This window comes from Notamacropus eugenii, chromosome 3 (assembly GCF_028372415.1).
Source record: "Notamacropus eugenii isolate mMacEug1 chromosome 3, mMacEug1.pri_v2, whole genome shotgun sequence".
In the NCBI taxonomy this organism is placed as follows: Eukaryota; Metazoa; Chordata; class Mammalia; order Diprotodontia; family Macropodidae; genus Notamacropus; species Notamacropus eugenii.
Genome location: NC_092874.1, coordinates 108,860,861 through 108,872,986, shown reverse-complemented (window position 1 = coordinate 108,872,986; position 12,126 = coordinate 108,860,861). Strand labels below are relative to the sequence as shown.

At 36.9% G+C, this 12,126-nt stretch overlaps 1 protein-coding gene across 1 annotated transcript in view; it reads right to left on the bottom strand.

The window, feature by feature from the left end:
- KDM7A (lysine demethylase 7A) overlaps positions 1-12,126 on the bottom strand; it is a 104,608-nt gene that overhangs the window by 71,558 nt on the left and 20,924 nt on the right. The window contains exon 2 of the mRNA XM_072652582.1: positions 5,907-5,992. Within this exon, the coding sequence (XP_072508683.1) occupies positions 5,907-5,992 (86 nt within the window). The remainder of the gene's footprint in view (positions 1-5,906; positions 5,993-12,126) is intronic.

The window sequence follows — 12,126 nt, the reverse complement described above, 5'->3', positions numbered from 1 at the left end:
AATTTGGCTTTAAGTATAGACCAATATCTCATACCATATACCAAGATAAGCTCTAAATATAAAAAGTGATATCATAAACAAATTAGAGGAGCAAGGAAAAAAATTATTTGTTATGACTAATGTGGAAACATATATAGTCTATATCAGATTTCATGCTGTCTTGAGGAGGAAGGGGAAAGGTGGGGAAATTTAGAACTCAAAATCTTACAAAATTGAATGTTGAAAACTATAAATAAATAAGTAAAAAGAAATGACATGTTAGATCTACAGATAGAGAAAGAATTCATTACCTAACATGGGGTAGAGAAGATGACCTTTTGGAGTGTAAAACTAGCAGAGGTAGTGTAACATGAAAGCGTATGTACAGTTTAATAACATTTTGGGAATAATTCAAAATTCCTTTCCATAATGACTAGACTGATGCACAGCTCTCCGCTAACAGTGCATTAATGTACCTGTTTTCCTACCCCCAGTCTCCCTCCCTACCATTTGTCCTTTTCCCTTTTTCTCAACTTTGCCAATTTGATGGGTGTGAGGTGATACCTTAGTTGTTTTAATTTGCATTTCTCAAACTTTGTGATTTAGAGTATTTCCATATGCCTATTGATAGCTTAGACTGTTTTCCTCTGAAAATTTCCCGTTCATATCCTTTGACCATTCATCAATTAGAGAATGGTTCTTATTCTTATAAATCTGAATCAATTCCCTGTATATCCCAGAAATGAGATTTTTATCAGAGAAACTTGCTACAAATTCTTTTTCCCACTTATCTGCTTATCTTTTAAGTTTAGCTGCATTAGTTTTGTTTGTGCAAAGGGTAAAGGACAGCCTATATTTGAACTGAACAAAATGAATGGTCACGTTTTGAAAGAAAATGAGATTAGAAAAAAGAGAAATGGACTAAGAGAAGAGAGAGAGGTAAAAAGACCAGAAGTTTCATGTCTTGAAGCCCTATAAGAATACTAGTATTCTACTAGTATTTACCAAAAAAAAAAAAAAAAAAAAGGCCATGATTTCTAGAAAAAAATCTAGTCATTAAAGGAACTGTGCAGTTTCCTGAAGACAATTCAGCCCATTCTTCTTTTTAATTCTGGGTCCAACTCATCTGTATTCTTACTGTCTATCCCAGATATATTTGATGATGGACAAGCTTTATAGGATATCTATTCAAATGTATGTCATAATATGCATGACAGACATTCTTTAGCCACTTGGTTTTTTCCTCAGTGGATGGACAGCCTAGACAAATTATTTTGAGTAGCTACAAATATGTTTCAAGAGATATTCAAAGGCTTAATGAAATGCATATTAATGTATGCAAACAGGATCATAGAGTTAGAGGTGGATAGGACCTTAGAGGTCATCAATTCCAATCCCCTCAGTTTACTGATGAGGAAACTAAGGCATAGAGGTTTAAATGACTTGCCCAGGGTCACATCACTGCTAAGTGTTTGACACAGGATTTGAAACTCAGTCTTGTTGCACCCAAGTCTAGCACCCTAACAACCATATGTAATGTTAATGGAATGGGAAGATCTTTCCTACCCATTAACAGGCTTATGTGACCTGCTTTGAGCTCAGGTCCAGATGACTGTTGTGAGTGATGGAGCCCAACTCACATGGAGCCAGAGTCACACAGTCTATGGTAGAAGGAGCCTGCCAAATGGGTGGAGCAGGAAGTGAGAGTGAGGCAGACCTGGGAGAGAGCCACACGGAGCTGAGGCTGAGCAGCTAGTTCCAATGAAAGAGGGAGGAATTTTACCTAGAGGAACTTGTCTGTGGGGAGGCCTAACAGAGGGAAGGCTTGCAGATGTCAGCGTTCCCTGTATTGGTGATGTGTATAAACTTCTTTCTTACCATGGTGGAAATGGCTTTCTGGAATCTGAATAAATACTTTGGTTTCATCTTTGAGGAAGAGGGTTTATATTTTGCAAATTTACCCTGGAAATACACATACATATTCACAGTGGCTGCTATGGGTATCACATTAGTGTTACACCATACCAAACTGCCTCTTGGATGACAAAACATCATTGAGGGGCACTGTAGTGTAGCAGAAAGAATATGGAATCTAGAATCTAAAGAACCTCAATACTCAGGGAATCTTTCAACTTAGACTCTGCTGGATTGTGTCATGACAGTAGCAAAGTCTTTTGGAAAGCATACTTCTCCCTACTTTATTCTCTGCCTTATGTTTCTGAGCAGAGAGCAAAATATGTTTATTTCTGATGTTACATCTTTCAAGAAATCTTGAACTATTTTCATGTATGAATGGGAGAATACATTGTTGGAAGAGTGCCTTTAAAATAATGTCTTGTTCTCCTAAATCAAGTGCTTTTTAAAAAAATAACCAAACAATAAGCACAATGGACACTTGTATTCTTTATATCTTTTAGTCAACTGAGTGGTAAAGATGTAGTTTCCTGAAGAGTATTCCTTCCTTGCAAAAGCCTACCTTATAGTTTACTAATGCCCTTAGTAAGGATGTCCTTTATGGGTAAAGACATTTCTCATAAAAAAATTTTATACACAAGGGAAAGTAAGCATGTAGATCAGTAGTTGTTGATGCTCTCTTGGTTACCTTTTTCTATAGTAATAAGGTCCATAATTTCATGTGAATTTGAAATAAACTTAATTTTGCTCCTAAAACATCAAATTACAATGGAACATTTACAACATTTACATTACAATGGAATATTTTCAAAAAAATACAATCACCCTTTCCTTAATACAAATATCCTACTGGATACATATACTGACAAAGCTAAAAGCAGCAAGATGAAGACACGGAGAGAAGAGATGAGGGCACTGAGGTAACTCTGGAATGTTCCAGAGTTTAAAACTACAAAGAGGAACACCTGGAGTCATCACCATCTATTTGATTTTCCTCTCATTTTAAGACTTTATACAGGGACATCTTCCATGAAACTAGTAAACATCTTTTAGCAAGCATATGTCATTGTTTTCAGCCTTATTAGATGCTAATCTTCAAAAGGATCACTGCACAATTTATAAGTGAATACAGTTTTAAAGAGGAGAAGGGCCCAGCTTTGGTTGAGGTTTGGCAAATGCTCCAAAGCAGACGTCCAGGCTGAAATGTGAATTAGGCATCATGTTGTCTGAACAGCATCCAACAACTAGAAAATTCTAGGTTCAATAATGATGTACCAGCACCAAGAAATAAAAAGGAAGCTCCCCAACGGGACAACTAAAATCTTTTAACAGTAGAAATAGCAGAAGCAGGGAGGACGAGTAAAAGCTGACTCTACATAAAGGAATATTGGCTAGATCTTGGGAATTTCTGGACTGTTACAAAACAAACGGCTAGTTGCATTGATCTCTGCACATGAATGGTGCATCTCTGAAGAGAACAAAATGTGTGCATAAGTTTCAGCATACTTAGTGACTAGAGAATATCCATGTGCTGAAAATTCATTGACGTAATTGCCAAGACTAATGTACCAGAAAACTTTTGTCTTTGTAGATAATTATTTCTAGAGAGCTAACCAAATTGAAACAGCTTTACTTTTCTCTTGCCCAATTTATCCGTAATATTCCCAACAAACCCTGTAAGTAAGCAAAAAAAAAATCTTCTGAGTACCACAAAAGTGTCACAAAACCTCCAAAGGACAGGTTACTCTGAAACGTTCCACAACACAAAAGATTAGAAAACAAGGCAGAGTATTTACAACTAACAAAACAGTGAGAACAGCTCAAACTGATAAGAGACATCAGAGAGAAGAGACAGAAGAACTACTATTTTAAAAGCACTACATTCCTGAGCCATTTAGTGTAGAGATAAGCAGCCACTATACCACTCAACTCCTAAGTATCTGGAATGAAAGCCACTTTGAACAAAGTTGGCATAGACATGGAGTAAAATGAGAGGTATTCTGTTTTCCTGAGCACTACATGACGGCTCAGGAATATGCAACAAGAAATGCTTTTTTCAAGTACAGGTATATTTAAAAATAAAAATGACAATAATTTAAGTTTTCCCTGTCCTCCTATGCCTTACCTACTGTAATAGTAATTTAAATGGAAAGATCTTTGTCATTCATTAATAGGCCCATATGATCTGCTTGAATCACCTGGAAACCTAAGGCACAGGTGGTAGGAGGAGTTTGCTGAAGAGGTGGAACAGGAAGGGTGACGCAGAACCGAGAGGAAGTGAGTGAGCTGGGTTGGGTCAGAGGGAAAAGAAAGGCTCAGGCTTGTGACATAGCTGATAGTGAGAAGGCCCTGGCTGACAGGGTGGAGGTTTGGGAATGGCTTTGCCCCCTGCTGTGATCACGTTTATTAACTTCTTGGTCACCATGACGGACTTTGCTTTCTGGTTTAAATAAATGTTTTTCTTCTGCCTTCTATATGGAGAATCTTTTATGCTTGGCAATTGAGAACTACACTGGCATATTCATAGTCACCACCAGTGCTGTGAATATTGCCTTGATGATACACCTATTCAGACAGGACACACCAAAATTTTACTTCCCTTGTCTGCTTACCTATTAAGTCAATTTCATGGTGAACCACAAAGGACTGGAGTAATTCAACTCCAATTCCCCACTACTAGAAGTTGGTGGGAATATCAGAGGTAATCCTCTCTTATGCTGTAACACTATCATAGGTATATATCATTTGAAGCAAATAAATAACTTAAAAATAAGAACTACCATCATCTAAGATTAGTGAAATTTGGCTAACTCTACCAAGGCCATGGTTATACTGGCACTAGATTTCCACAAAGGCTGGTCATTATGTAGCAAATGGTCAGCCTTGGCATAGATAGGCAAGAGTCTATCCCAAGAGAACTGAGAGCAGCACTCCTATGGGTCTTCAGGGTAAGGAAGTCAAACTTAGCTTATGAGGAGGACAAGATAATAGGGGAAGTGGGAAAAGATAATAACTTCTCATCATCATGTCAACTGAATCATCAAGTTTAAATTAGATTTAATACACAGGTATTCTCCAACATACAAATAAGCTATGTTCCAAAAGTTTGATCCTAAATTGTCTATTTAGAATCTGTATACGTTTTCACAGAAAAGACATTAAAACTTGTAAATAAATTCTCCAGACTAGTCTAATATTCACATTTAGTCATTACTATCACAGGAATATGAGTCCACAGAGGCTTGGTTTTTATTACCTAGAATTTATATAACATAGTCCCAACCTTTTAAAAAATTCAGTTAATACCAGATAAATGAAGCAAAATCACATATAAAGCACTATGGAACAGAGTTTCTAAAAAACTGCAAAGATTGCTAAACTATATTCTACCTTGTTATATTCAGAAAAAATATTATAGATTCATCTTTAAATCAAACCATGGACCAAAACATATTCAGGTACTGGCAAGTTCACAGTTCCTATTCTGGGGGGTTTTGGTGCAATGAAAAATGATGATCATAATTCTGAGTCTATCTTGTAGTCTAAATTTTTGAGGAAAAAAAGATACTAAATAATTCAGAAGTGCTTATCAGTATATATTTATTGCACATTAGCCAAATAGTTATTTTCTACTAAAAACATAAAGCTGAACCTCAAAACAAAACTTTGTTTAAAGGATTATAGTCTAGTTTTATTGGGAAAACAAAAACATTACACATTCTGTAAGTTATCACAGATAATTCCAGAAGAGTACATTTTTAATTCGTAAAATGATTCAATAGCTGGATTGAGTAACCAGAATGTGAGCATAATTTTCACGTTGTTTTGACAATTAATAACTTGAACACACAAACTTCCTGACCTAGAAACAGTTTAATAACAGATTTAGAACTTATTCCTAATATCTCCTGAAAAACATTTCTTACAGTAGTACATGACAATGACATAACTGGTTAGAATGGAGTGTTATTACATATCCTGCATTGAGATTAGTTTGCACATCTAGTACTTACTTAAGGAAGATCCATGGAGAACTGCACAGTTGGGACAGTGATAGAGGTCAATATCAACAGCATGATGTTCTTCTACTCTAACACAACTAAGATAGAAAGAAAAAAATAAAATTCAGAAATGAAAATAAATTTAAAAGAAAGCTGCATCAAACACTATAACTGAAAGGTTTAGTCTAATCAATTTAAAAGTAAAATTACCAACAATTTTAGTTACACACACACACACACACACACACACACACACACACCTACAGTGACACAACATGCTAAAGTTCAATTCCACTTGCCTAATTACCTACTATGCAAACTCAGGGAGAAACTTCAAAGGATCAGGAGTAACTCAACACGAATTTCATCAAAAGTTAATAGGAATATCAGGAGTAATTCTGTTCTTTTTTTTGTAAAGAGTATTTTTTTTTCAATTACATGTAAAGATAGTTTTCAACATTCATTCTTTATAAGATTTTGAGTTCCAAATTTTTCTCCCTCCCTCCCCAAGACAGCACACAATCTGATTGATATAGGCTATACACGTACAATCAATAAAACCTAGTTCCACATTAGTGACGTCGTGAAAGAAGAATCAGAACAAAGGGGAAAAACTACAAAAAAAAACCTCCAAAAAAGTGAAAGTTTGCTCTGATTTAAAATGCATTCAGACTCTATCAGTTCTTTCTCTGGATGTGAATAGCATTTTTCATCATGAGTCTTTTGGAACTGTCTTGGATCATTATACTGCTGAAAAGATCTAAGTTAATCATAGCTGATCATTGCACAATGTTATTGTTACTGTGTACAACGTTTTTCTGGTTCTGTTCACTTCATGCAGCATCAGTTCATGTAAGTCTTTCCAGGTTTTTCTGAAATCTGCTTGCTTATCATTTCTTATAGCACAATAGTATTCCATTGCATTCATATACCACAGCTTGTTCAGCCATTCCCCAATGGATGGCCATCTCCTCAATTTCCAATTCTTTGCCACAACAAAAAGAGCAGCTATAAATTCAAAAATATGTAGGTCCTTCCCTGTTTGTAATGATCTCCCTGGGTTACAGACCTAGTAGTGGTATCACTGGACCAAAGGGTATGCACGGTTTGATTGCTCTTTGGGCATACTTCCAAATTACTCTCCAGAATGGTTAAATCAGCTCACAACTCCACCAACAATGTATCAGTGCCCCAATATTCCCACATCTTCTCTAATACTTATTATTTTCCTTTGCTGTCATATTAGCTAATCTGATGGGTGTGAGGTGGTACCTCAGAGTTATTTTAATGTGCATCTCTCCAATCAATAGTGACTTAGAGCAAGTAATTCTGTCTTAAGTCACAATACCTCCAAAATCATTAACACTGAAATTAAAGTATAAATTTTTTTAAAAAGTGTCGTTCCCCGGGCTAAATCAATGAAATATGGTACTACCATCCTCATGGAGAGAAAGATAAATCACAAAAACTGTGTTCAGGTGTTATGTCCATGGTGAACCCATTAGTCTAGTATCTGGAAGATGATCGAAATTCAAAATTGGAAGGAGGGAGACAGACAGGCCCTTCATAAAGAGTTAAGCCTAATTATCCCAGCATAGAAGAATATTATAACCCCCACTCATTTTTATATCATTTAGTAAAATCTTGTTTCACATAAGGTTTGGCCTAGATAACCCATTCAACTCTGAGGCTCTATAATTCTGTGTCCAAGCTTAATTTTTAATCACCAGTGGCAAATGAGTAATTTATTTCCTTGAGTACATTAATATCAATGACAATAATCTGTCATCCTGATTATTAGCATCAACATAGACAACAATTAACAATTTTAATTAGGATATTTTTTAAAATGCTGAAATATTTAATTATACATACTAGAAAACTGCTGAACATTTTAAATCACCATAACAATTTAGTCAGAAAGTAAGGTGTAGTGATACTTTGGTGGAAATAAGCTTTACAGAAAAAATAAAGACTGATGAATTTATAAATCAATGATTAATGCCAGACTTTTTTTTTTTTGTCTTCATATCCCAATATCTACTACAGTACCTGGCACATAATAGATCCTAATTCACAATCTAGACATGATTACTGAGTTGAATGCTAAATTAATAATTACATTAAATAAGAGCTACAAAATTTCCCAAGCTTCGACTTAGTGGTTCCATTACTAGGGCTATACCCTAACCATATCAAAGAGTTATTTATTTAAAAAAAAAGATGTTCAGAACAGTATTACAAAAATCAGAAACAGTTAGCATGTCCAATAATTGGCCAAATTTTGGTATATTAAAAATGGAATATTATTGTACCATAAGAAATTACAAATGACAAGTCTAAAAGACACAAAGAAACATAGAAGGACATGAAATGATGCAGAATAAAGTAGAAGCAGAATATGCAAACTGACTTCAACTAAATAAAAATAAGAACAAAATTTGGAAAAATACGGAAGGAAAAAGGTTCAAACGAGTACAAAGAAGCAAATGGCATGTTTTTGCTACTTTCTGCTAAAGTCAACTGATATTTTTTTCTTTTTTTTTTTTTAATTAATTTATTTAACTTTTCAACATTCATTTCCACAAAATTTTGGGTTCCAAATTTTCTCCCCATTTCTCTCCTCCCCCCCACCCCAAAACACCGAGCATTCTAATTGCCCCTATCACCAATCTGGCCTCTCTTCTAACATCCCTCCCTTCCCTTATCCCCATCTTCTCTTTTGTCCTGTAGGGCAAGATAATTTTCTATACCCCATTATCTGTATTTCTGTTTCCTACTTGCAAGAACAATACTCATCAGTTGTTCCTAAAACTTTGAGTTCCAACTTCTCCCCATCCCTCCCTCCCCACCCATTCCCTTTGGGAAGGTAGGCAATTTAATATAGGCCATATCTGTGTAGTTCTGCAAATGACTTCCATAATAGTCGTGTCGTGTATGACTAACTATATTTCCCTCCATCCTGTCCTGCCCCTCATTGCTTCTATTCTCTCTTTTGATCCTGTCCCTCCCCAAGAGTGATGACTTCTAATTGCTCCCTCCTCCCATTGCCCTCCCTTCCACCATCCCCCCAATGCTGCTTATCCCCTTCTCCCCCACTTTCCTGTATTGTAAGATAGGTTTTCATACCAAAATGAGTGTGCATTTTATTCCTTCCTTTAGTTGAATGTGATGAGAGCAAGCTTCACGTTTTTTCTCTCACCTCCCCTTTTTCCCTCCACTAAAAAGTCATTTATTTGCCTCTTTTATGAGAGATAACCTGCCCCATTCTATTTCTCCCTTTCTCCTCCTAATATATTTCTCTCTCACCCCTTAATTTCATTTTTTTAAGATATGATCCCATCCTATACAATTCACCCTGTGCTCTCTGTCTGTGCGTGCGTGCGTGTCTGTGTGCGTGCGTGTGCGTGTGTGTGTGTAGTCCCACCAACTACCCAGATACTGAAAAAAGTTTCAAGAGTTACAAATATTGTCTTTCCATGCAGGAATGTAAACAGTTCAACTTTATAAGTCCCTTATGACTTCTCTTTGCTATTTACTTTTTCATGCTTCTCTTGATTCTTGTGTTTGAAGGTCAAATTTTCTTTTCAGCTCTGGTCTTTTCTTCAACAATGCTTGAAAGTCCTCTATTTTATTGAAAGACCAATTTTTCCCCTGAATTATTATACTCAGTTTTGCTGGGTAGGTGATTCTTGGTTTTAGTCCTAGTTCCTTTGACTTCTGGAATATCATATCCCATGCCCTTCGATCCCTTAATGTAGAAGCTGCCAGATCTTGTGTTATCCTGATCGTATTTCCACAATACTTGAATTGTTTCTTTCTAGCTGCTTGCAATATTTTCTCCTTGACCTGGGAACTCTGGAATTTGGCCACAATGTTCCTAGGAGTTTCTCTTTTTGGATCTCTTTCAGGAGGTGATTGGTGGATTCTTTCAATATTTATTTTGCCCCCTGGTTCTAGAATCTCAGGGCAGTTTTCCTTGATAATTTCATGAAAGATGATGTTTAGGCTCTTTTTCTGATCATGGCTTTCAGGTAGTCCCATAATTTTTAAATTGTCTCTCCTGGATCTATTTTCCAAGTCAGTTGTTTTTCCAATGAGATATTTCATATTATCTTCCATTTTTTCATTCTTTTGGTTTTGTTTTGTGATTTCTTGGTTTCTCATAAAGTCATTAGCCTCCATCTGTTCCATTCTAATTTTTAAAGAACTAGTTTCTTCAGTGAGCTTTTGAACCTCCTTTTCCATTTGGCTAATTCTGCTTTTGAAAGCATTCTTCTCCTCATTGGCTTTTTGAACCTCTTTTGCCAATTGAGTTAGCCTATTTTTAAAGCTGTTATTTTCTTCAGCATTTTTTTGGGTCTCCTTCAGCAAGGTGTTGACCCGCTTTTCATGATTTTCTTGCATCTCTCTCATTTCTCTTCCTAGTTCTTCCTCCACCTCTCTAACTTGATTTTCAAAATCCTTTTTGAGCTCTTCCATGGCCTGAGACCATTGAATATTTATTTTGGATGTTTGGGATACAGAAGCCTTGACTTTTATGTCTTTCCCTGATGGAAAGCATTGTTCTTCCTCATCTGAAAGGACGGGAGGAGATATCTGTTCACCAAGAAAGTAACCTTCTATAGTCTTATTTTTTTTTTCCTTTTTTGGGCATTTTCCCAACCAGTTACTTGACTTTTCAGTCCTTTGTCAAGAGTAGGGTTTACTCTGGCAACCTGTAAGATATCAGTTCCTCCAAGGTGGCACAATCAAGTGTATGCTGGTCTGGGCGCAGGGAAGGATTTTTGTGCTCAGAATCTTAGCAGAGGTTCCTCTCCACAGGCACCTGACCTCCAGTTCCTCCAAGCTAGCACTGAGGCAGTGGAATTCAGTCAAGCTATGGGGGCAGGGCCTCCATTTGGTGCTAGACAAAGACCAGCTGCCTCAGGGCATCTACACAGGGCTGAGGTAGGACTCAGCTCTTCAGTGCCTCCAGGGGTTTTTACGATCTAGCTATGGTCTCAGGCTGCTGTAAGGGTTGCCCTGAGAACTCCTGCTGCCTGCCCGATGTGAAGGCCCTTCTCCCTTCCTGGCCAGATGAATAAACCCCTTCATTGACCTTTGGTGCCTATGGGTTGAAGGATCTGCGGACTCTCTGCTGCTGGGGCTGTTCACGAGCCATGCAGCCCGTGGCCAGGGTTGGGCTGGGCTGGGCTCCACGCTCCGAGTCACGTACTCCGAGTCCCGTGCTCCGCTCCACGTCCCATGCAACTGACATTTCCTGTGGGTCTTTCAGGTCACCCTGGGCTGGAAATCTCCTCCACTCTGTTGTTCTCCACTTCTGCTGTCCAAAATTTGTTGAGAATCCCTCTCTATAGGTGTTTTACGGGCTGTGTGGGGGCAGCCTTCGTATGTGTGTCTTTCTACTCTGCCATCTTGGCTCCGTCCCATCAACTGATATTTTAAAACAAATATAAAATATCTAAAGTTTATCATTTCACATAGAATGCTTCTGTACATTTAGTTTGCCCTTGGTCCCCACTTCAGACTTGGTCTCTTTCTTTAAGAAGTTTTCTGTTTGGGCTATCAAATTTGGAATAATTTTTTTTAAACACTACAAGAAAAAAAGTGTGTCACTGCCTAGTGGAGATTTTAAGATCAGGAATATAAATACCTTAATGAACAAGGAATTTATAATTTTGAGGGTTTTTTTTTTAAGGAATCGACTAAATCAAAATACAATTTCAATTGTTCCTTTGTATAACAGGGGGTTAAAGCACATGATTACTAAGAGCAAAATGATTTTGATGGCAAAACACTTTAAAAACAGAAACCTCTATGTCCCCATGGGACTTACCAGATGTTCTTTAAAAAGCAGCCAGCGTGGAAAAACACTTCACACTATAATCAATCTAGTAATAATAATCTTCTCAAACTCATCTAGGAAGATTGGGCAACAGACATGTGTGAGGTGACAAGAACATATTTACAACTTTTTAATTTAATAGATCTGGCTAGAGCCTGTGCTCCACTGGCATTAATTTCTCAATAACTCAGGACCACTTTCATACTGTAATAGGCATCAGAGTAGGATGCTACTGGACATGGTAGTCCTTAGAAACAGAAAAATTTGTATACAATAATCTAGCCAAGTTACTGATAGAGCAAGCTAGCCAATGAATTCTATTACTTCTAACACTTTCTCACAACAGTTCAGCAAAACCTACTTAACAAGAGATGCTTGCTGTTC